A 26,277-nucleotide genomic window follows, 5' to 3' on the forward strand; every position below is an offset into this window, starting at 1 on the left:
GTGCCCTTTGGGACACAGCCGTGGTTTTGATGCATTAGTATCAGCATTCCTTCACATCCCGTAAAGAAACTCAATATGTTTGTATCAGCCATTTTAGTCTGGAGGGGTAGACAGTGGAGTCAGACAGGTTGGAGAACCAGGTAGGGTTTAACATAGAGGCCGACTGGGGAGGGAAGTTGGGTAACTGTCCTGGGAATGAATGACATTCCGTTCTTAGACAATGGACTGGCAAATGGAGAAATAGTTGTTAGAACGGCTAGACGGGCTGATTTCCAAGGAAAGCTAGCAAAGTAGCTTTTTAGTTTGACAAAATCTGAGATAAGACCCATGGCTCGCTCTTACTGAGAGAGAGAGAGAGAGAGAGAGAGAGAGAGCGGGTTTGTGTGATATTGTGTGTGTGTGTGTATGTGTGTGTGTGTGTGTGTGTGTGTGTGTGTGTGTGTGTGTGTGTGTGTGTGTGTGTGTGTGTGTGTGTGTGTGTGTGTGTGTGTGTGTGTGTGTGTGTGTGTGTGTGTGTGTGTGTGTGTGTGCAGATATCTCCTGTACTGAGAAAACTCTGAGACACAGAGACAGTGAGCAGTAGGTTACAGTACTTACTCTGGTCCAGGTCAGCATTTTCTCACCTGTGTAAAAGGCCTGACTACACACTGCCACGCTATGAATCACACACACACACACATCCCAACCCCACAAACACACGAAAGGAAAATCTAGACGTAATAACAAATTAAATGGGATGTTTTACGTCATTCCGATATTTGTTTAAAAGCGGTTGAGTATTCACTTATAAACCTCCCGTAAAGCCTCCAACTCAAAAGTCCTCTGTTTGGAACACGAGAGAGAACATCCAAACAGTGTAAATTCCCATTGCTGGGAAAAGGATCGGCCCTATTCCAGAATCCATAACATCTGAATATGAAAAGAAAGACATTGAGCGCAACCGGGAAAACACAAACTGCCGGGAACTAGTTCGATGCTCATTGGAGATGTATGTTTTCCCTCCTCCATGGTTGCCTCCCAAATATCACCCTATTCCCTATATAGTGCACTACTTTTGACCAGGGCCCATAGGGCTCACAAACTCCCACTACTCTCACTGAGCTGGCTTGTTGTCGCCCCTGTTCCAGTTAACACACCACAAGCCAGAGAGAGTACCGCAAGAATGTCTAAACCAGCATCATTAGGCCTGTGTGCTCTAAACACACACCTTTCCCCTGAGTCTGGAGCCCTGGTGTGTGTGTGTGTGTGTGTTTTTGTATGTGTGTGAGTGTGTGTGTGTGTGTGTGTGTGTGTGTGTGTGTGTGTGTGTGTGTGTGTGTGTGTGTGTGTGTGTGTGTGTCTTTAAGTCAATAAACACAAACATATCACCATCTCCCACCCAGCCATCTGCCTCCCTAGTTGTAGCCACCAGCCGCCGGCCCCCCAATACCGCCAACCGCCCTCACCACCGCACCACAGTTAACCAGCCGTGTGTGTGGTGAGAGAGGGGGCTCCAAAAGTCTTTCACTCGAGGGTCCGACCCCCAGTTGAAGAGTTGCATGTGTGTGACTGTGTTGAAATTCCACAGGTGAGATTGGTCCAACTAAACTAGGAATAATGTAAGGAGTGTAACAATGGAAAGAGTTAGAACTGAGTCTGTGGTAAAACCTTCTAATCCACATCTGCATGTGTTTTACTACGGTTTCACATTAACTTACAATTACCTCTCAGCACATGTTGTGTGTGGTGTGTGTGTGTGTGTGTGTGTGTGTGTGTGTGTGTGTGTGTCTCTTCCCCAATCCATATGGGTTTTATCAACCGTCATCACGGACAATTTAATAACAGTCATCATCAGAGTTGACTGATTCGTACCATGTTATTTTGTAATTGTCAATATGTCTGGCAGGTGGTTGATTTTAGAGCAGCGGTAGGTAACTAAATTCAGCCTCGGAGGGTCGGGGGCCCCGAAGATAATTATATTCATTTGTACACTGCGGATTTACCACAACTACATGTAAGCCCAAAAAGAGATTGTATTAGAAAATGTCAATCATTTCATACTTTGATTACTTTGAGACACAATCACATTTCTTTCTTTTTTTATTCGTGGGAATACCTGGGAAAATATGTGCTTTTTAGATTTTTTTTGCTGAATTCCAAACAAATATGTTTTTTTTGTGTGTTTTTTTTTACTAAACTTTGGCAGGCCAAAAAGAATCCCTCGCGGGCCCGTTTTGACCCACGGGACGCCTGTTGCCGACCCATGTATTAGAGCCTTGTCACAAGTATCTTCGTCTTCTGACGATAATGCGAAATCGTCATCAGAAAAGGTAGTCTGGCAACTCGGGACAGTCTGGGCAGTCTGGCAACTCGGGACAGTCTGGCCACTCCGGCAGTTCAGGGCAGTCTGGCCACTCCGGCAGGTCAGGGCAGTCTGGCCACTCCGGCAGTTCAGGGCAGTCTGGCCACTCCGGCAGTTCAGGGCGGTCTGGCCACTCCGGCAGTTCAGCGCAGTCTGGCCACTCCGGCAGTTCAGGGCAGTCTGGCCACTCCGGCAGTTCAGGGCAGTCTGGCCACTCCGGCAGTTCAGGGCAGTCTGGCCACTCCGGCAGTTCAGCGCAGTCTGGCCACTCCGGCAGTTCAGGGCAGTCTGGCCACTCCGGCAGTTCGGCGCAGTCTGGCCACTCCGGCAGTTCAGGGCAGTCTGGCCACTCCGGCAGTTCGGGGCAGTCTGGCCACTCCGGCAGTTCAGGGCAGTCTGGCCACTCCGGCAGTTCGGGGCAGTCTGGCCACTCCGGCAGTTCAGGGCAGTCTGGCCACTCCGGCAGTTCAGGGCGGTCTGGCCACTCCGGCAGTTCAGGGCGGTCTGGCCACTCCGGCAGTTCAGGGCGGTCTGGCCACTCCGGCAGTTCAGCGCAGTCTGGCCACTCCGGCAGTTCAGGGCAGTCTGGCCACTCCGGCAGTTCAGCGCAGTCTGGCCACTCCGGCAGTTCAGGGCAGTCTGGCCACTCCGGCAGTTCAGCGCAGTCTGGCCACTCCGGCAGTTCAGCGCAGTCTGGCCACTCCGGCAGTTCAGCGCAGTCTGGCCACTCCGGCAGTTCAGGGCAGTCTGGCCACTCCGGCAGTTCAGGGCAGTCTGGCCACTCCGGCAGTTCAGGGCAGTCTGGCCACTCCGGCAGTTCAGCGCAGTCTGGCCACTCCGGCAGTTCAGGGCAGTCTGGCCACTCCGGCAGTTCAGCGCAGTCTGGCCACTCCGGCAGTTCAGCGCAGTCTGGCCACTCCGGCAGTTCAGCGCAGTCTGGCCACTCCGGCAGTTCAGCGCAGTCTGGCCACTCCGGCAGTTCAGCGCAGTCTGGCCACTCCGGCAGTTCAGCGCAGTCTGGCCACTCCGGCAGTTCAGCGCAGTCTGGCCACTCCGGCAGTTCAGCGCAGTCTGACCTCTCTGGCGACTGTTGACTGGCGGGCAGCTCTGACGACTGTTGACTGGCGGGCAGCTCTGACGACTGTTGACTGGCGGGCAGCTCTGACGACTGTTGACTGGCGGGCAGCTCTGGTGACGACTGTTGACTGGCGGGCAGCTCTGGTGACGACTGTTGACTGGCGGGCAGCTCTGGTGACGACTGTTGACTGGCGGGCAGCTCAGGTGACTGTTGAGTGGCGTGGCTGGGTTGACGCACTTGTAGCCTGGTGCGTGGTGCTGGTACTGGGCTTACCAGATTATGTACACGCACCTCCAGGCTAGTGCGGGGAGCGGGAACAGGACGAGTCGGACTGGGTTGACGCACTTCTGGGTCCGCACGAGAGACAGGAGCTGGAAACCCAGGGCTATGGAGGCGCACAGTCGGTCTCGATCTTACCTCCTGCACAACCCGTCTTGGCTGGATGGAACTAGTAGCCCTGTACGAGCGGGGTGCTCGTACAGGGCAGACTGGGCTGTGCAGGGGCCTGATGGTAGCCGTGCGTAGAGCGGGAGTTGGGTAGCCTGGTCCTCGGAGGCGTACCGGCGACCAGATGCGCTGCGCAGGCATCCTCCTACCAGGCTGGATGCCCGCTCTAGCACGGCACCTGCGAGGGGCTGGAATAACGCGCACCGGACTGTGCGTGCGTATGGGTGAAATAGTGCGCTCCTCAGCGAAACATAGCGCTCTCCACCCCATACGCTCCTCCATATAACCACGAGTAGCTGGCTTCCGGCTCTTCTTACGCCTAGCCAAACTACCCGTGTGCCCCCCCAAAAAAAAATTCTTGGGGGTGCCTCTCGTGCTTCTCCCTCAGCGCGTACTTGGCCTCGTACCTCCGCCTCTCTGCCTTGGCTGCCTCAATTTCCCACTGCGGGCGGCGATAATCCTCAGCCTGGTGCCAAGGTCCGGCCCCGTCCAGAACTTCCTCCCAGGTCCACTTCTCCCGCCAGTCCAACTCGAAGTCCCTCTGCTCCTTCCTCTGCTGCTTGGTCCTTGAGAGGTGGGTGATTGTTCTGAGTTTAGCCTTGTGCCTTACCAGACTGTCTGTATTTCGTTCGGTCACTTGTTTTGTTATTTTGTACGTTCATTTTGGAAGTTAATAAATCTCAAGATGAGCATACACATACCTGCTGCGTTTTGGTCCTCCATTTCCAACGACAAGCGTGACAAGCCTAATATTGGAAGTAGTCTGCAATCAGATTGAAAACAGCAGCAGCAGGCACCTGAATCTAATTCATTTAACGTGACCCTTCTTGAACAACATTAGACCCATCACCAAGCATCGATGTGTAGAGGAAAACGTTTGGGCCAATGGAATTTATTCACACGGACAGCCAGAGAATCACGACAATAGCCATTAAGGAGATGTGGACGCATGTATTGTGAGGCCTGGACTCGCACAAACTCAAGATAGTGTCAGTCACATCAAAACCAAAAGAGTCTGCGCCTGCGTCCCAAATGGCATCCTATTCCCTCTATAGTGCACTACTTCTGGCCAGAGCCTCTATAGTGCACTACTTTTGACCAGAGCCTCTATAGTGCACTACTTTTGGCCAGAGCCTCTATGGTGCACTACTTTTGACCAGAGCCTCTATAGTGCACTACTTTTGACCAGAGCCTCTATAGTGCACTACTTTTGGCCAGAGCCTCTATAGTGCACTACTTTTGACCAGAGCCTCTATAGTGCACTACTTCTGACCAGAGCCTCTATAGTGCACTACTTTTGGCCAGAGCCTCTATAGTGCACTACTTCTGACCAGAGCCTCTATAGTGCACTACTTCTGACCAGGGCCCATAGGGTGCCATTTGGGATGCAGACCTGACCCATCTTGTCAAACCATGATTAGTGCATATTATGGGATGAAAGCGTTGACGTGCCAATACTGTCAATGTGTGAAGTGAAAAGCAGGTCTGTTCACCGCTGCACGGCCTGCGGCCTCATAGTCCCATTTTCAAACACACCTGTATGCACGCATTCACACACACTTATCTGTATGCGGGAAGAAGAAGCTTTCGTAAATTAATATTCAGCCCAGCGGCTTTGGATGTACAGTGCAGTACGTTGCCATGGCGTTTCGCATCACACAACAGGATTCTGATTTAACTGTATATATAAATGAACGAATGAATCACAGAGGGTCTGACTTACTCTACGAGCATCCTGATCACTTGGCCAAGTCACTGTGAAGAATCCAGAAGTCTCCTCTTAAGTCTATCTATGCAAATGCTGCTTTCAAAAAGTATGCTTGAAAATGAACAAATAAACAGATGAAAAACAGAAAGAAAGGAAAGAAGGTAATGTTACAATAGAGTTCCAGCTAATTGTGATGTGACCTATTGATGTGATGGTCTGCAAGTGCTGCAGACTGGCCACAAAGAAGTCTCTCTCTAATACAGTACACACACTCATTCTCCCTCTCTCTGTTTCTACACAGACACACACACAGACACACACACACACGCACTCTTTCTCTCTCCCTTCACACACAATCTCTTTTCCACACAGGCCTCTCTGACTCCCTCTGTGTGCTCACAGCTGTGGATCTTGTACTGGGTTCACCTAAGGTAAAGATATGGTATATTACGTAATGGCTTATAGATTTTTCCACCCCTGGAGGGCAGCCAAAACCCTCCTCCTCTCTCCAGAGGAGTGAGAGCAGAGAGTTAGAGAACACTTTGTTCTACTGAGACTGGCTGACTGTACTGTCCAGGCCTAGCCCAGCCTAGTACACTTCTACTACAGTGGTAGGAATCACAGGACGGTTTTCAGTACGAAAAGTACTGGACTGACTGACAGAGAGAGAGAGGACAGAGGGGGGGGACAGAGAGAGAGAGAATGGGGAGGGACAGAGAGAGAGAGAGGGGACAGAGAGAGAGGGGGGGACAGAGAGAGAGAGAATGGGGAGGGACAGAGAGAGAGAGAGGGGACAGAGAGAGAGGGGGGACAGAGAGAGAGCGAGAGAGGAAAAGAGAGAGAGGGAAAGAGAGGGAGAGGCAGAGAGAGACAGATAGAGGGGGGGCAGAGAGAGGGAGAAATAGAGGGGATAGAGACAGAGAGAGGGGACAGAGACAGAGAGAGAGAGAGGGGACAGAGACAGAGAGAGAGAGAGGGGACAGAGACAGAGAGAGAGAGAGAGAGAGAGAGAGAGAGAGAGAGAGAGAGAGAGAGAGAGGGGGGGGGGGGGCAGAGACAGAGAGAGAGAGAGAGAGAGAGAGAGAGAGAGAGAGGGGACAGAGACACACAGAGAGAGAGAGAGAGAGAGAGAGAGAGAGAGAGAGAGAGGGGAGACAGAGACACACAGAGAGAGAGAGAGAGAGAGAGAGAGAGAGAGAGAGAGAGAGAGAGAGGGGCAGAGAGAGAGAGAGAGGGGGGACAGAGACACAGAGAGAGAGAGAGGAGGACAGAGACAGAGAGAGGGGACAGAGACAGAGAGAGAGGGGACAGAGACAGAGAGAGAGAGAGAGAAAGAGAGAGAGGGAGAGAAAAAGAGTGAGAGCTGCTCTATATTGATATGACTGTCTAACATGCCTACAGCATTAGACGCTCCTGTCAACACCTCCCCATGCAAACGCTCCTCACTTGTCCCTGTGGTACAAACACACTAAAATAAATGACCTTCAGAGTGTGTTGTGTCATGCCAATGTAGTGAAGCACTGGTACTCTAGACCTATGGTATCCTATGAGCCACGATCAGATCAACTGGCAAAGGGTACTGTATTACACATACACTAACCTATATCTAGCTGTATGGTTGACGAATGCTTGTTCCAACCACAGGACTAAATAGAAAATTAATCATATACATGTATCTCTATGGTCCCATCAAACAGGGATCAAACCAGTCAGGCTGTTCTACCTGCTTCATATGCTGTGTTATTACTTATTCACCTAGCAGCTAACCAGTCAGGCAGTTTTACCTGCTTCATATGCTGTGTTATTACTTCTTCACCTAGCAGCTAACCAGTCAGGCTGTTCTACCTGCATCATATGCTGTGTTATTACTTCTTCACCTAGCAGCTAACCAGTCAGGCTGTTCTACCTGCTTCATATGCTGTGTTATTACTTCTTCACCTAGCAGCTAACCAGTCAGGCTGTTCTACCTGCTTCATATGCTGTGTTATTACTTCTTCACCTAGCAGCTAACCAATCAGGCTGTTCTACCTGCTTCATATGCTGTGTTATTACTTCTTCACCTAGCAGCTAACCAGTCAGGCTGTTCTACCTGCATCATATGCTGTGTTATTACATCTTCACCTAGCAGCTAACCAATCAGGCTGTTCTACCTGCTTCATATGCTGTGTTATTACTTCTTCACCTAGCAGCTAACCAGTCAGGCTGTTCTACCTGCTTCATATGCTGTGTTATTACTTCTTCACCTAGCAGCTAACCAGTCAGGCTGTTCTACCTGCATCATATGCTGTGTTATTACTTCTTCACCTAGCAGCTAACCAATCAGATTATTTTCCGGCACTACGGCTTTCCTGCAAATCTTCACATCAACTGTCTGCACTGGATATATATATATTTATAACATATCTGACAGTGAAGCTTCTGTCTGCAAATTCTCTTCAGTTTACTAATACATGATACAGTGGTTAGAGAGCTGGGCCAGTAAACGAAAGGTCACTGGTTCGAATCCCCGAATCCCCGAGCCGACTAGGTGAAAAATCTGGCCAGGTACCCTTGAGCAAGGCACTTAACCCTAATTTCTCCTGTTAGACGCTCTGGATAAGAGCGTTTGCTAAAAGACAAAAATGCAAATCGTATCGTAACACGTGACGCAAACATTGTATCAAGCACCTGATGGAGACGGCGATAGTAAGTAGAAAATCCTTTGAGACGGAGGATTTAGTCAAGTCCTTTAATGGGACGGAGCATCTCTGAACTGAGACATGGTTTTCACGGCTGACTGCCTGGTTTCAATCCTGTCAGAACGATCCACAGTACAGTTTCTTGGCTCACTTCTACTGAGAAGAGCGTGACATCTATTCGTTTAATAAAACCCTTTTTCTTCTATACTAAACGTCTCCCACCAGATTTAGCAAGGGCATTTTCCCCATAAAATACATAGCTATATAATATAGAAATGCATTCATAGAATTGCTTACCAGCCAGGGGCATTTCTCTGACATAGAATACATACAGAACACACTATACATGGACTCAATAGAACTGGTGTTGCAGAAATGAAGGGAGAGGATCTATACATCTAATTGGCGCTGGATGCTTGGACATACAGTGTCTAGTCACTCTAATTCTACATATAAAATACATATAGAATATAAAAACGCATTCAACAGATCTGCTTTGTCAGAAATCAATGCCTGTACATTGATCTAGCGGCTCTAAGTAGATCTGTCTGTACTGTGTATGTGTGAGTGGTCTGTGTATGTGTGAGTGGTCTGTGTATGTGTGAGTGGTCTGTGTATGTGTGAGTGGTCTGTGTATGTGTGAGTGGTCTGTGTATGTGTGAGTGGTCAGTGTATGTGTGAGTGGTCTGTGTATGTGTGAGTGGTCTGTGTATGTGTGAGTGGTCTGTGTATGTGTGAGTGGTCTGTGTATGTGTGAGTGGTCTGTGTATGTGTGAGTGGTCTGTGTATGTGTGAGTGGTCTGTGTATGTGTGAGTGGTCTGTGTATGGATGCATGATGTGTCAAATCCTCTTTGGAGAAAAACCCCACAAGTAACTAAGAGCTTTCATTTCACGGTTAACCGCCTTGTCCCATTCACTGGGTTAGCTACCCGACGAAACACAGAAGAAACGGAATAAAAGAAAAAAAACACCAACGGGTGAGGCAGGGGGAGGAGGGGGGAGGAGGGGGAGGGAAACAACAACTCCTCCAGAGTTGAGGATCCTTCCCAAACGTTGCTTTCTCTTCAACAGAGGCGAGTCGACGAGGAGAAGAAAGTGGAGGGAGGAGGAAGTAAAAGAAAATGGGAGTCTCTTCTCTTCCAGGGCAGCTGTCAGAGAACCTCTTCTCATCCCTCACTCCTCTCATCCTTCACGTCTTTCATTGCGTCTTTCCGTTATCACGTCTTCTGAAAGTTGTCTCCAACTTGGCAGAATCACAGACTTTGGCTGCGTCCCAAACGGCAACCTTTTCCCCGTAGGCCCTGGTCAAACGTAGTGCACTGTTTAGGGAATAGGGTGCCATTTGGGACACAACCCTCCCTCCTTACCTTATGTATGTTCCTGGTTGGTAGTTGGCAAACGCAGGCTGGTCTGTCTGTTTACTGTGTGGCCTCAGACTCAGAGGCTGCCTCACAAATGGCACCCTATTCCCTAAATAGTGCGCTACTTTTGACCAGGGTCCATAGTGCATAATGTAGAGAATAGGGTACCATTTTGGAAACAGCCAGAGTCTGTGGCCTTCATCTATCTACACCGTTTCATTATTGGTATGTGTGTACATTTGGTTCTGATGTCTGATAGAATGTAATACCCTGCAGAAGGAAGTCATGAGTGAATTGAATGACAAGGTTTTTCAGAGTTCGACACTTCATCTCTAATCTTTAAACTAAGCAAATAGGTGCCTTACAATGAGCACATTTCACATTGAATATAAAATGTATTTTGTCATGGTGAGATTGGCTTGGCTAAGGAGAGGAGGGTACGGCTGTTTGTCATCTATTCTTCTCTCTATCGTAACTTCTTCCCTCCACCACAATCCTCACTATGTATATCTGGAACGTGTGTGTGTGTGTGTGTGTGTGTGTGTGTGTTCCACAGCAGTATATCACAGACCGCCACCAGACCGCTGTAGGGGCTGCCTGCTACCACTGGCCACGGCTCAGCCAAAATCTAATCCATGCTGGGGGGTTGGGGTGTTATACACAAATACACACTCTCTCTCTCTCACACACACACACACACACACACACACACACACACACACACACACACACACACACACACACACACACACACACACACACACACACACACACACACACAAACACACACACACAGGGGACAGTCAGCAACCTATTATCCTGTGCTGCATGGTGATTGTGGAGCGGCAGCGGTAAAGTGTGGTAAATCCATTTTCCATGGGCGGTCAGGAAGACTGCACAGATAAACAGATGAACAGAGGATGGATTTAACTCGTCTTCCTCAAAGGCAGGAGGAGAGGAGATGCACCCGGCCCCCGGCCCCTGGCCCCCGGCCCGGGATGAGAGATATAGTACAAGGTATCCTACAGGACTTCAGCTAGCTGGGACTTTAGTGCTTGCATCATTAGGTTACCAGTGGTAGAGATGGAGTATTCTGTTTCAATGTGTCAATGTATATATGCATGTACATTCTTTCTCATTATGCATACAGTATAGTAAATGTATATACATGTATTAATACATGGATGCGTACAAGCGTGCATAAACACATACAGTAAATGTACACATTTACAAGCACTGCAGTATATATAACAGACATAGTCCTATACACATAGAACATATGTACTAGCACAGAGCCCACCAGGCAGAGCTGACCCCAGGCAGAGCTGACCCCAAGCAGAGCTGACCCCAGGCAGAGCTGACCCCAAGTAGAGCTGACCCCAGGCAGAGCTGACCCCAAGCAGAGCTGACCCCAGGCAGAGCTGACCCCAAGCAGAGCTGACCCCAGGCAGAGCTGACCCCAAGCAGAGCTGACCCCAGGCAGAGCTGACCCCAGGCAGAGCTGACCCCAAGCAGAGCTGACCCCAGGCAGAGCTGACCCCAGGCAGAGCTGACCCCAAGCAGAGCTGACCCCAGGCAGAGCTGACCCCAGGCAGAGCTGACCCCAAGCAGAGCGGTGTCCTCCATTAGCCTGGGGGAGATGAATTAAGTAACCAGAACACAATGTAGTGCAGGGTGTCACCCTGCCAGGCAGCACCGGGGCATTCTACCCATCCATCACCCCAAACCCTATGCCTATTCTCAGCTCCACCATCATAGAAATACAACGACTAGAATGGGCACCTCCATTCAAGTCAATATTCCCTGATAGGTGGAGGGGCTGCGGGTCCCATTCTAATAGTTATATTTCTATGTCCATCACCAGCTCCTGTCCCGGTGTCGGTGTGGTGAAAAGTGACACCACGGCAGGAACGATGTTACCAGCATGTTACCGGATCAAGGGAGGCCACCTCGGCTTACACCAACACCACCGTACACCCCAGTCACCATCCGGTGCTGGTGTAACCAAAACCCACCGCTGACGCATGAGGTCCCTGGAGGACAAACTGGGTGAGAATAACTCACACTACTGACAGACTGATCGCCTGACATCAGGACTGAGGCCTATCTATCTTTACCTGACGACTCAAACTGAATTCTTCCGCTGCTCTATGTTAGCTACATACTTCAGTCTGAGACTGCCATCATTGAAGTCGTTTGTGGTGATGTCAAAATGAGGAGTGTTGGACAAAACAAAGTCATCAGCAATTGGATCCTTTCTAACCAATCAGAGTATCAAAGCCAGTGATGAATTTTCTAAAAGCTGCTTTACCCACATGTATTTCTGGTGCTGGCCCAACCCATCGGTTTCTGGCACCAATCAGAATGGTTAGAATGTGTTTGCGTTCTAGGGGAGGTACTCAGAGGTACTCAGATCCAGACTCATTGCAGAGAATAAACTAACGTTCATGGGCGTGGCGTAGTATTTGGCTGGAGCAAGGGGTTTGGGTAGCCAGGCAATATCTATCTACCACGGCAAGCTGTAACTTAAAAGTGAAGGCAAATTCATCTATTTGGAATAGTTGAAAAATGAGACATGTAACAAACATTTAATTTTGTGATTTCTCAACTGTTCCAAATTGATAAATTGCATAATAAATAAGGACATCATCATCAACTACTGAATCATTCATTGAGATGAATCAATAGTTTGGTGCTTCCAGTACTGAAGTGATGAAGGAAGGGGTTAACCTACAAGCATTGACAGCACTGGCTCCAGGCAGACATGACATCGCTTATGGCCTCAGGCCGCTTTAAAACTTTTAAAAAATGTCGCTCCACCCCACGGCAAAATGTGTACAATTGCAGGATATCTCGCTTAGGGCACCCAGAAGGCTAGAGCTGGCCCTGCACATTTATCCCTGTACGCTGACCTGCCCAAATCTCGTGGCAGCGCTTCCCAAACACACTAATATGGACACACATACTGCGGTGTCCTTGCTTTCCCTTCACACGCAATCAAACTACAACTACATTATTGTTTGAGAGATAATTATGACATCATCTCTATCACCAAACGTACATTTCCTAATGCTCACAGCTATGTTTGGCCTAAACTCATTTCTTTCTTTCAAGTCGACCATAACGCGGGCATTCATTGCCACACGCGGCTCAGTGCGTTTTAAGTAAGCCTACGCATTTGATCTTGAAATCAATTCTAAAACAAGTGGGGAATATACTAAACATAAAATATATAAATAAATAAAAATAAAAACATTAAATCGACCAACAACTAAACGCATATCCAGCAAGAGTTGCGTATTTTGTTATCAAGAGCAGCAGAAAACGTCATGGGTTGGCACTGTGCGTAAAAGGCAGACTGCGGAAGCCTCGTGAAAACGCAAGTAAATCCAGACTCGACGCAGTCTAGCCTGCACTAAACATCACATTTTCTGGGAAACTTGAGTGGAGACTGAAGCAATAATTGATATCCAAACACATTACATAAAACCTTTATGCAAATGGTTCCCTCCTCTCCCTACAAAAAAAAAGCATAAAACAGTGCCATATTCCTCCTCAAAAACCCTCCCAGCGCCACTTTGAAAATGTACTGATTTGGCTATCCATACTTCGCGTCCATTACGCGTCATGCCCAAGGTCCCTCACCTAATCATGTCCATTCCAACAAAGCTTTTATCCTCATTAATAATGTATCACTGATTGTTTACATTTGTTACCACATGTCCCCATTGCTGATTGTTTCATTTCAACATGGTTAAATCAAAGAAAATGTAAAGACAATCTCCAGACAAAATGGTTGATTCCGGAGGAACGCGAGGATAATTCCCGCGGGTGGGTGGTATGATAAGCACACACACACACTCTCTCTCTCACTCACCGGAAAACCAAGGCTAATTGGCCCTCTGAAAACTCCGCTCAACGCTTGCAGGGAACTTTTTAGTCAAAAGATCATATCGCAAGAATTTGCACAACTTGCAAACATATAATATTGGAACCGTCAAGAAAAATAAATCATGTATTTCCTTCCATATTCTCACTGCCAAATGATCTCCATAATGTCTTGAGGCCAAACAACTTTGACTGCCTTTTTATAATGCAAATACTGAATATGCTACTAGACTTAAATTAAATCAGATCATTATAACGCTGACAAATCAATTACTGGTGAAAAATATATCAGTCGCGAGGAAAACAAATCAGCTCACAGAAGCTTAACAAGATCAATATGTATTGCGCATATGGGCAGCATGCACGCGCATATGGGCAGCATGCACGCGCATATGGGCAGCATGCACGCGCTCGCCGCGCTGCTCGGCTCATGTAGGCGGATCTGTAGCCAATTAATTTTAATTAATGGAAAGAAAGAGAAACATGATGCGCGCGGAGCTCAACCCCATATGCACTTGGCTTGGAAATATATCTAAACTAAATATGCAGGTTTTGAAAGAAGTGCCCTGAATAAATGTATAGGCAAATAAAACAAACAAATTAAATAATGCCAAGTCTGAACTCTTACAAGCTAAATTACATTGACCCCAGCTGACCCATACGACAATATCTATCTTTAAAGAAATAATTAATGCTGTTTATGATTTTCTACTAGAAATACGTTTCTTTAAGACTGACATTACCTCCACAGTGATTTTAGCTGATGATTTGACTGTGTCTACTACAAAGAGCTGACCGAGAGGGCCTATATTTTCCCCCAGCCAAACATGCGGTTACTGTTCCTTAGGCCTAATTCTAAAACTGAACACTTGTTACAGAAAGTGAATAGAAATTACAGTGACAACAACACATTCAATTGTATGGTTAAAGTAGGCCATTAAGTCCAATAAAAATAACGAAGGGCATTCATTAATTCATGGAACTTCGAAAAACACTTGCAAAGCTGAGAAGCAAAGCCGCGTCTGGTAAAATAATATGGATTGCGTGAATTATCCTATTAAAATTAAGTCAGAGATGCAATTAAAAAATGTACAATTCGACCTCAGCCACAAGTAAGGCATATAGGCTATACTGAGAAAAGAGCTAAGGCCCCGTGACCTATAGGCCTACTGCACGGCTATATGGGCTATATTTTAGCATACAATAATAGTGGTAAAAGACTAAACAAAACAGAACATCAAGACACACACAGATTTTTTTTTAAAAAACGTTATAATAGTAATGCATTTTTAGAAGAGGTTGCCCTACAGTTTACTGCCTATGGGACCACCAAACAAAGGAAGAGAGTGAAACGAGTGCTGAGATTGTGACATTTAAGGCAATATTCAAATCTAAGTGTATAATAGGCCTACTGTCTGTCTGTAAGCTACTTCCGTCGAGCTTCAAGGGCCAAACAAGTTCGGTCCTGCCGGTCCTGCCCTGCACTTCTCAGTTGAAGGTGAAATTCGCACCGCTCCGTGCGCGCTCAAACGCTTTTCTCAGACGGCTACAGTGAAGTCCCAATATACACATCCAAATTCTTAATCAAAGTTGACATGTATTTTTTTAAGTAAATTAATAAAATAATATGTGTTCTGTTGTTATTTCATGTAAGCAGCATAGGCCTGCTGTCATGAGGCTACCAAACTGATTCCAGTAAAACGGGCCAGTAAATTGCACTGTGACCTAATTTTAAGATTTTCATCTGAAATAAATCAAACAGTGACTCAGATTAGTAATTTTCCATTTAGATAAATAGGCCTTCATATAATGCAATGACTTGTCAGCAACAAAACTGTTTCAAATGCATATACACATTAGCCCAGCATATGATCCAAAATCGCTTCCTTGTGTGCCATATTTTTTATTTCTAAAATACTACATGTTGTATCAGTATATAATTGTTAAATGTAGCCTACAATACTTTATTCTCCAACCACTGTCCACACATATCTGAATTCCAAACCAACGGAGGGAAAGGCCTCAATGTTAGGCCTATATTAATAAATACCACCTTACATTTACGCACAACGGCATTGCCATTTCATTTCTTGCCGTCCACAATAACCCCAAAAGTTATATCAAAACCAACACTCACTCATGTAGGCCTATGTATTCACCCGTATTCTGCCGTAAAGGTATCTCGTTAAACAAGCAAATGTCAACTAAAATAAAACAAGCAACATTTACAAACGTTCTCATCAGGCCTATACAGTCAGATGTCAAAGGACTATAAAGTCCTCATAGTTAAATGGCATATTTCTCCCTTCATTGTCTAGGCGTGTGATGTTGCTTCAGTTGTGTGTCAAATTAAAGAAAACTATAGTCCGATAACTTTCCCCATACTCGATTACATACAAGGAATCTACAAGTATACGTGCTACAATTGTGACCCCCAACACAATCCAATACTGAGGGAAAACGGGCATGCATTCCCGCCGTCCTCCGAAATAATACACCTTTCCTTCTATCCTTATCAACCTAAAAACGACATTTATCGATTGGAAATGTAAAACTATATTTCAATTAAGTTCTGTGACAACAGAACAGAAGCCTAAAGCTGAGAGCCCGGGTACAGCTGTCGTGTGGGTTGAATGACAAGCACAGTGACAGTCGCTCAAACACCTCCATAGCCACCACAACTATCTCAACAAAGTTCGAAAGATCGTTCATTTCCATGGAAAAGCACTCCAAAACGAATACATTCAATGCTGGTTCTTTTACTTAGTTGATATTGTTGTGTAATTGTTGTGTTTTTAAATAGCTATAGGACAGCATAACAAGCGACCAATGTAGGAATAGCGCGAGCCCCATTCCCTCCTGAACTCTTCTCTCCCCTCCTTTTGATATAAAATAGATTCAGGAGAAGCGCCATTTTCTCTTCTAACCATGTGTAATGAAACGCACAAGAAAGCCTGTTGGAGAGATGCCATCAAAGGGGAAGAGGGACAGAGAGCGGAGAGAAGTCGAACACACCATCTGAAACGAGCGGATAGCGAAAAGGTCCCTAAAACCAAATTATTGACAAGCGGCACCGTACATGGACAACGACAACATTAAAAACCAACAACATCCGGAGAGCTAAAGTGGAGGCAGAATACCAAAGAAAAGTAGAGTTTTTACCTGTGTCAAGCAGTAAGGGGAGTACATGGTTATTTTAGAGTTCATAAAGTGGAATCTTATTCAAGTTGGATAGAAGTTGGAAGTCCGCTGCATGTGGTACTGCATTGCAAAACGCTCCGCTGTGCCGCTCCGCTCACTCTATGCTGTACCACTAACCCCGCCTCGAGAGCTGAAAGTGAAAGCCTACACAAACTTTGGGGGAAAAGTTTGTGAACTCTTTGTGACACACACTCCCCCCTTCTCTCTCCCTCTATTTCCCTATCAAATATTCAGATGTAAATCTTCGCGCTTTATAAAGATGTGATCATGTTGGAGTTGGATAGAGAAAAAATACAACTTAAAACATCAACCAACATTGACCGCAATTATAACGTTGAAACAGCTACTAACCCTGATCGTGCCAACTGCCAAGTCCTTACTTGCCATCATGTTTTAAAGTTGTCAATTGGTATTTCACTGGCTGCTAAAGACAGGTTGGTCAAATTACAGGGTCCCTCACTCATCATAGTCATGCACATTACCCATTATTAGTGCATTTGTGTGTGTGTGTGTGTGTGTGTGTGTGTGTGTGTGTGTGTGTATGTGTGTGTGTGTGTGTGTGTGTGTGTGTGTGTGTGTGTGTGTGTCTGTGTGTGTGTGTGTGTGTGTGTGACAGGCATTTGAACATCTTTCTCACACACATAGTAATATAAAGTGTAGCCCACTCTAAAAATAGGGTATAGACAGCACCACTCCAATCAAACAGGGGTGGCCAGAACTTACAAACCGCACATCTCACAACTACCAGAGCCACTCAACATTACGTAAGCCTACCATGTCTTCTTCTGGTAGTGGGTATAATGTTCAATGTATGTACAGATGTAAGATCTTAATTCGACCTATATAGTCACAATACAAAATTATCAGGAACAAAAGGGTGATCAAATTAAGATCCTACATCTGTAAGTCACTTTGTATAAAAGCATCAGTGAAATATCCTATTACTGTATATATGTATAAGGGGACCTAACTACAGTACTACAGAACACCAAACCTCTTTAACCCCAGCCTTCTGTTATAGTCATCTACAGGCTAATAGAAAGACTGTTTAAGAGTCAGCCACAATTGGACTTGTGTTGTCTGAAGAGAACATAGTTCTGTTTTTAATCAACGACTGGCTGGCTGGCTGACTGACTGGCTGGCTGGCTTATCCTTAAACACCCTGGTCCATGTTCAGCTGGTTGATCATCTCGGGTCAACCTCACGTTCTGTATGTATAGCTGCAGGGAGAGCATATGATGCACACACACACACCCTGTCAATTACCCTGCTTCTCCTGCATCCCGCCAATTCACCCTTGAGGTGAGGTAGGAGAATGTGTTCAATTTGTATGTGTCTGTCTGTCTGTCTGTCTGTCTGTCTGTCTGTCTGTCTGTCTGTCTGTCTGTCTGTCTGTCTGTCTGTCTGTCTGTCTGTCTGTCTGTCTGTCTGTCTGTCTGTCTGTCTGTCTGTCTGTCTGTCTGTCTGTCTGTCTGTCTGTGTGTGTGTGTGTGTGTGTGTGTGTGTAGGGGTGCGGTTTTGGAGGGTTTGAAGTCACCCCGGAGCACAAGCGCCAAGTTGAGTTTTTGGGAGCCGTTGAAGCCCAGTAGATTTACGAGACCTCAGCCACATGCAGCACTGTGCATTAGGAATGCTATGCAGCCCCTACAGAACACACACACAACAGAGAACATGCACATATGCACGCACGCATTCATACACACACACACACCTACACACACTATGCTACACCACACTCTGTGGCCAATTAAAGAGAGCAGAAGAGACAGAAATAAAGATTGAGAGAATCAGAGAGAGAAAAAGTGAGGGGAAATCAGAGAGGGGGATCCAATTCCAAATCCCCCTCTCCTCACCACACCCTGCGGCACAGACCCAACCACTCCTAGTCTTTGTGCTCTGGCTCTCTCTCTCTCTCTCCCTCTCTCCATCTCCCTCTCTGGCTCTCCCTCTCTCTCCATCTCCCTCTCTGGCTCTCCCTCTCTCTCCATCTCCCTCCATCTCCCTCTCTGGCTTTCCCTCTCTCTCTCAATCTCCCTCTCTGGCTCTCCCTCTCTCTCCATCTCCCCATCTCCCTCTCTGGCTCTCCCTCTCTCTCCATCTCCCTCTCTGGCTCTCCCTCTCTCTCTCTCTCTCTCTCTCTCTCTCTCTCTCTCTCTCTCTCTCTCCCTCTCTCTCCGGCTCTCCCTCTCTCTCCATCTCCCTCTCTGGCTCTCCCTCTCTCTCCATCTCCCTCTCTGGCTCTCCCTCTCTCTCTGTGTCTCTCTCTCTCTTGCTCTCCATCTCTATCTCTCTTCCTGGCTCTCTATTCCTCTCTCTCTCTGGCTCTCACTCTTTCCCTCTCTCCTTGGCTGTCTCAATCCCTCTCTCTGGCGGTGACTCAAATGACACCCTATTCCCTATATAGTGCACTACTTTAGACCAGGGCCCATAGGGTTCTGGACAAAAGTAGTGCACTGTGTAGGGGATAGGTTGTCATTTGGGACGCAAACCATCTCTGTATTCATCACAGGTTGTTGTCTTAACAGATCCTCTCACCACAACCACTAACAACCCAGGAGTTCTAGAGCCCCAAAACGAAGGGAATTCTGTATTCTGATTCCATTCTCCCCACAATGCAAACTCCCACACACACACACACACACACACACACACACACACACACACACACACACACACACACACACACACACACACACACACACACACACACACACACACACACACACACACACACACACACACACACACACACACACACACACACTCACTCCCATGCATCAAACAACCCGTTTTGACCGTTAGTAAGTTACCTCAAACCCCCCCAAACCCACAGGCTAAATCTGCCATTAAAAAGCACATGGGAAAACCATATGTCATCTAACTATATTTAGGGCCTCGCGGTTGGTGTGTGTGTGTGTGTTAGGGCCTCACGGTTGGTGTGTGTGTGTGTGTGTGTGTGTGTGTGTGTGTGTGTGTGTGTGTGTGTGTGTGTGTGTGTGTGTGTGTGTGTGTGTGTGTGTGTGTGTTAGGGCCTCGCGGTTGGTGTGTGTGTGTGTGTGTGTGTGTGTGTTAGGGCCTTGCCGTTTCTTCTTTCTACACACTGAAGGAGTACGGCAGTATGCATACTTTCTGTTTACCATGGCCTGTGGCTTGGCTATTACATACTGGAAGGTGATGTAGCATATTGATAAAATCATTAGCACGCTCAACGTGCCAGACAGGTGGCTGGAGTCAGAGACCTTCAGAAAGAAAAGCAGAGGGAATGTAGCGAGGACAAAAACAGTAATGTCTCTGTTACTGTGCAGAGACATTACACATGTAGACATGTAGAATAGTCCCAGGTATGTACATGTGAATATACAAGGCTCAGACTGTCAAAGTAAAGAAGTAACAGAAGGGAAAACAGTGTACTGTGTGTGTGTGTGTGTGTGTGTGTGTGTGTGTGTGTGTGTGTGTGTGTGTGTGTGTGTGTGTGTGTGTGTGTGTGTGTGTGTGTGTGTGTGTGTGTGTGGGTACGTACCCTGTAGGAATCAGACACGAGGAAACACTCGGGCATCCCGGGGCCTCTGGATGGGTCTTCATTCACCAGGTACGTGTCAGTGGCCTGAAACGCAATAATTAATTCATTCATTGTTGATTGGATTTCTATATATAACATAACACAACACAACATAACATAACAACACACACATCACATTTGAAGGCCTAAATTGCAGTGGTTTATTAGTGAATTACATTACGAGTAGTTTAAGGCTTATCGTTAAGCAGTCTGAATAATTCTGGGTAAAGCAGCTCCTGTTTACGGATTTGGTACTATAGAGAACGCCTTTTTGTTTTACTACTGAAACATTCTGTTCCTCACATATTTGTTTTCTCCCATTTTGATTATAGATTAACAAATTAACATACAGAACACAAGAAACAATTAAAGAACAACCACAGAAGGATTATGAACAGGCAGTTAATTATTCTATTGTTCACCTTGCTCACCATGAGGTTGGCACCGATCAGAGCTTTGATTAAATTTTAATATTATCCCCTACAACAAGGTTCCCAAACTCCGTCCTGGATTATTTAATCAGCTGTGTAGTGCTACTGAAAAAATACAAAAGGTGCAGCCGAAGGGGGGGGGGGGGGGGGGGGGGGGGCAGGACGGAGTTTGGGAAACCCTGCCTTACAAGACCAGTCTAACTCATCTTCCTTCATCCGTTAAATAAAGATTATATCCAGGATACATTTAACTACAAGTAAACCAACAAAACACAAACCTGCACAGATAGTTGATTATTTTCTTTGTTCACCTTGGCCACGTTGTTGGTATAAATCACATCATTTGTTTATATTTCAATGTTACCCCATAGACCCCCAAGACAAGACTAGAGACTGCTTCCTTCAATGGAAAACAAAACTACACCTGTGTTCATTTCCAATTCCCACACGGAAATGACAGCTTGCATGCAAATAACTCAAGTCAAGTTTCAATACATCCTGTCTACATCTTGGATGGAGGCTGATATATCTTCTGTCTGGTAAGTGTACTAACTAGTCTGTATTCAGAGGGGAAGTGTACTAACTATTCTGTATTCAGAGGGGAAGTGTACTAACTAGTCTGTATTCAGAGGGGAAGTGTACTAACTAGTCTTTATTCAGAGGGGACGTGTACTAACTATTCTGTATTCAGAGGGGAAGTGTACTAACTAGTCTGTATTCAGAGGGGAAGTGTACTAAGTAGTCTTTATTCAGAGGGGACGTGTAATAAGTAGTCTGTATTCAGAGGGGACGTGTACTAACTATTCTGTATTCAGAGGGGAAGTGTACTAACTATTCTGTATTCAGAGGGGAAGTGTACTAACTATTCTGTATTCAGAGGGGACGTGTACTAACTATTCTGTATTCAGAGGGGAAGTGTACTAACTATTCTGTATTCAGAGGGGACGTGTACTAACTATTCTGTATTCAGAAGGGAAGTGTACTAACTATTCTGTATTCAGAGGGGAAGTGTACTAACTATTCTGTATTCAGAGGGGACGTGTACTAACTATTCTGTATTCAGAGGGGAAGTGTACTAACTATTCTGTATTCAGAGGGGAAGTGTACTAACTATTCTGTATTCAGAGGGGAAGTGTACTAACTAGTCTGTATTCAGAGGGGACGTGTACTAACTAGTCTGTATTCAGAGGGGAAGTGTACTAACTAGTCTGTATTCAGAGGGGAAGTGTACTAACTATTCTGTATGTAGAGGGGAAGTGTACTAACTATTCTGTATGTAGAGGGGAAGTGTACTAACTATTCTGTATGTAGAGGGGAAGTGTACTAACTATTCTGTATTCAGAGGGGAAGTGTACTAACTATTCTGTATTCAGAGGGGAAGTGTACTAACTATTCTGTATGCAGAGGGGAAGTGTACTAACTAGTCTGTATTCAGAGGGGAAGTGTACTAACTAGTCTGTAATCAGAGGGGAAGTGTATTAACTAGTCTGTATTCAGAGGGGAAGTGTACTAACTAGTCTGTATGCAGAGGGGACGTGTAATAACTATTCTGTATTCAGAGGGGAAGTGTACTAACTATTCTGTATGCAGAGGGGAAGTGTACTAACTATTCTGTATTCAGAGGGGAAGTGTACTAACTATTCTGTATGCAGAGGGGAAGTGTACTAACTATTCTGTATTCAGAGGGGAAGTGTACTAACTAGTCTGTATGCAGAGGGGAAGTGTACTAACTATTCTGTATTCAGAGGGGAAGTGTACTAACTAGTCTGTATTCAGAGGGGAAGTGTACTAACTAGTCTGTATTCAGAGGGGAAGTGTACTAACTATTCTGTATGCAGAGGGGAAGTGTACTAACTATTCTGTATTCAGAGGGGAAGTGTACTAACTAGTCTGTATTCAGAGGGGAAGTGTACTAACTAGTCTGTATTCAGAGGGGAAGTGTACTAACTAGTCTGTATTCAGAGGGGAAGTGTACTAACTATTCTGTATTCAGAGGGGAAGTGTACTAACTATTCTGTATGCAGAGGGGAAGTGTACTAACTATTCTGTATTCAGAGGGGAAGTGTACTAACTAGTCTGTATTCAGAGGGGAAGTGTACTAACTAGTCTGTATGCAGAGGGGACGTGTAATAACTATTCTATATTCAGAGGGGAAGTGTACTAACTATTCTGTATGCAGAGCGGAAGTGTACTAACTATTCTGTATTCAGAGGGGAAGTTTACTAACTATTCTGTATGCAGAGGGGAAGTGTACTAACTAGTCTGTATTCAGAGGGGAAGTGTACTAACTAGTCTGTATTCAGAGGGGAAGTGTACTAACTAGTCTGTATTCAGAGGGGAAGTGTACTAACTAGTCTGTATTCAGAGGGGAAGTGTACTAACTAGTCTGTATGCAGAGGGGAAGTGTACTAACTAGTCTGTATGCAGAGGGGACGTGTAATAACTATTCTCTATTCAGAGGGGAAGTGTACTAACTATTCTGTATGCAGAGGGGAAGTGTACTAACTATTCTGTATTCAGAGGGGAAGTGTACTAACTATTCTGTATTCAGAGGGGAAGTGTACTAACTATTCTGTATTCAGAGGGGAAGTGTACTAACTAGTCTGTATTCAGAGGGGAAGTGTACTAACTAGTCTGTATTCAGAGGGGACGTGTAATAAGTAGTCTGTATTCACAGGGGAAGTGTACTAACTAGTCTGTATTCAGAGGGGAAGTGTACTAACTATTCTGTATTCAGAGGGGACGTGTACTAACTATTCTGTATGCAGAGGGGAAGTGTACTAACTAGTCTGTATTCAGAGGGGAAGTGTACTAACTAGTCTGTAATCAGAGGGGAAGTGTACTAACTAGTCTGTATTCAGAGGGGACGTGTACTAACTAGTCTGTATTCAGAGGGGAAGTGTACTAACTAGTCTGTAATCAGAGGGGAAGTGTACTAACTATTCTGTATTCAGAGGGGAAGTGTACTAACTATTCTGTATGCAGAGAAGCTTAATTTGTATTCTAAAAGAAGGGAAGGCTCTGTTGTGTGTGTGTGCTCCAGTATGTGTGTGTGTGTGCTCCAGTATGTGTGTGTGACAGATACAGCTCCATTTCCGTCCAGTTCTGCTGTGGTTGATTGGATCAGGCTAACCCACTCCACTCCACTCAGTTTAGCTGGAGCCCAAATCCCACAGCCAGGTAGCTAGCCACACAGTTCTGTGAATTCCTATTTCAATTTCACAACTTTCCCGGATAGACCAGGAGAAAGAACCCCCCCTCCAGAAAAAGCCTACCTGGTAGACTGAGATTATATTTATATAATATAAGCACACGAGTGCAAACATAATCACTAACACATATGTGCATTTGTACATGCCCTCTGACGCTACACACACACACACATACACACACACACACACACACACACACACGTGCGCACCACTTGCAGTGCCGACACAAAGCCCATAATAAGAGCCAGACATTGGCAGACCACACAACCCTGAGTTGTGGTGAAAACAAAGGCTATTCATATCCCTCCACTCGGAATGAACGCTCTCTCTCCATTCCTCTCTCTATCCCACTCTCTCGCTCTCCTTCTTGCTAGGCGGCAGGTAGCCTACCGGTTGGGCCAGTAAACGAAAGGTTGCTGGTTCCAATCCCAGAGCCAACTAGGTAAAAAAATATTTAGATGTTCCCTTGAGCAAGGCACTGAACCCTAATTGTGCCTGTAAGTTCCTCTGCATAAGACCCTCTACTAACATGTAAATATTCTCTTTCACTCTCTATCTCCTACTTCCATTTTCTGGTCTTATCATCTGTGCCCACAACGGTTTTTATTTCTTGCGGCTTGTGTGATTTCTAATCATCTTTATTAGCACATAAACATATTTTTACGGTGAGGCCCTCGTTTTTAACGTGGGCACACTGTTCTCATTGTTGAGAGAGAGGAGGAGAGAGAGAGGGGGAGAGGGAGAGAGAGGGAGAGGGAGAGAGAGGGGGAGAGGGAGAGAGAGCAGAGAACACTGAGCTGGGATAAGAAGGAGAGAAGGAGAGGGAGAAGGAGGGAGAGGCAGCCCACTGATAACACAATGCATGATGGGAAAGGGATGCTGCCACCCAGTCCAGTGCCAGGACACGTGTTAGATAGCAGGTCTTATTGGCCTGTGCTCCTCATGGACCTTAGCCACGGCACCTGTGTGTGTGTGTTTGTCGGTGTGTGTGTGTGTGTGTGTGTGTGTGTGTGTGTGTGTGTGTGTGTGTGTGTGTGTGTGTGTGTGTGTGTGTGTGTGTGTGTGTGTGTGTGTGTGTGTGTGTGTGTGTGTGTCTGGGGGTCTGACTGTCTGAGCTGAAGCCCACTGTTAACACTGTAACCGGCCCCTAATGCATCACCAGGTGCACAGGCCCTCTGTGATTGGACGTCCCGGGCAGAGACAGTGTCAGTTGTTCTGATTGGCTAAGCCCGGACCCAAAATGCTACGTGTTGGCACTGGGCACATGGGCTGGTCCAATTGGCTGCTGGCTCGTTTACTGGTGTGTGTGTTTGTGTGTGTGTGTGTGTGTGTGTGTGTGTGTGTGTGTGTGTGTGTGTGTGTGTGTGTGTGTGTGTGTGTGTGTGTGTGTGTGTGTGTGTGTGTGTGTGTGTGTGTGTGTGTGTGTTTGCATGTGTGTGTGTTTGCGTGCGTGTGTGTGTGTGTGTGTGTGGGAGGGAGGGAGGATGCTACCAGGCCTGGTGAAAGATGGTGTTCTGCAGTTGGATGGAGAAAGCCCAGTTACAAAATAAGGATATTGAAGGATGGCTGAATGATCGCAACAGGAAAACCTTTCTCGTCCTATTGGGGAACACATGGAAACTTTGTCATTACACATTAGAATAAAGGTGAAGCAATACCATGCTCTCCACCTGTCAAGGGAGGGACAACACAGACCCCACAAAATACTGTCTCCCTTTGTACTGAACCAATACCCCTTCGGTTCTGTCCCAAATGTATCTCCTCTTATCAATGTTCATCCCTGAGCCATGTATGAATGATATATTGTACTGTATATACAGAACATATGCTGGGTCCATATGGCCAGCCCTGAGCGGAAATATCTCAAAGCACAGGCTAATTAACATTTTAGAGGGAAGAGACCAAGGCGTTGGAAACGGAGGCCTCGTCCCAAATGGAACCCTACTCCCTTTAAGGTGCACTACTTCTGACCAGGACCCCTATGGACCCAGGTCAAATGTAGTGCACTATAAAGGGAACAGGGTGCCACTTGGGATGCAAACAGAGTCTCTGACCTGTTTGGAAGTGGATCACCAACACCAACCCAATGCAAATGTGTTAATTGAGACATTTTTTTGAACCATCTGATATCAAAGACGTGAGATGGATATAGGATGGATGCTTTTGTGGGAAGATCCAGTTGGTTAAATAAATCGCCATCCGGCTTGGTGTAACTGACAAAAGAGAGATTCTTTGTGGGGATGTATTGTGGACCATATGGCCCAACTGGAGGTGAGATCTCCAAAACCCTGTACTGGAACACACTAATAACCACAGTCACACACACAATCTCTCTCACACACACAATCTCTCTCACACACACAATCTCTCTC

The 26,277-nt window shown here is 46.2% G+C and overlaps 1 protein-coding gene across 19 annotated transcripts in view; it reads right to left on the minus strand.

Moving 5' to 3' along the window:
- The window catches only part of LOC106590752 (nuclear factor 1 X-type), a 154,624-nt gene that overhangs the window by 115,682 nt on the left and 12,665 nt on the right, over positions 1 to 26,277 (minus strand). For 18 of the 19 annotated variants that reach the window (XM_082958757.1, XM_045691092.2, XM_045691082.2 and 15 more), the window contains exon 2: positions 20,224 to 20,307. In XM_082958757.1, the coding sequence (XP_082814883.1) occupies positions 20,224 to 20,307 (84 nt within the window). Of the gene's footprint in view, positions 1 to 16,664; positions 16,904 to 20,223; positions 20,308 to 26,277 lie in introns of those variants that run through there. The other variant, XM_045691076.2, reaches the window with a different exon arrangement.

This window comes from Salmo salar, chromosome 12 (genome assembly GCF_965601325.2).
Source record: "Salmo salar chromosome 12, fSalSal1, whole genome shotgun sequence".
Taxonomy (NCBI): Eukaryota; Metazoa; Chordata; class Actinopteri; order Salmoniformes; family Salmonidae; genus Salmo; species Salmo salar.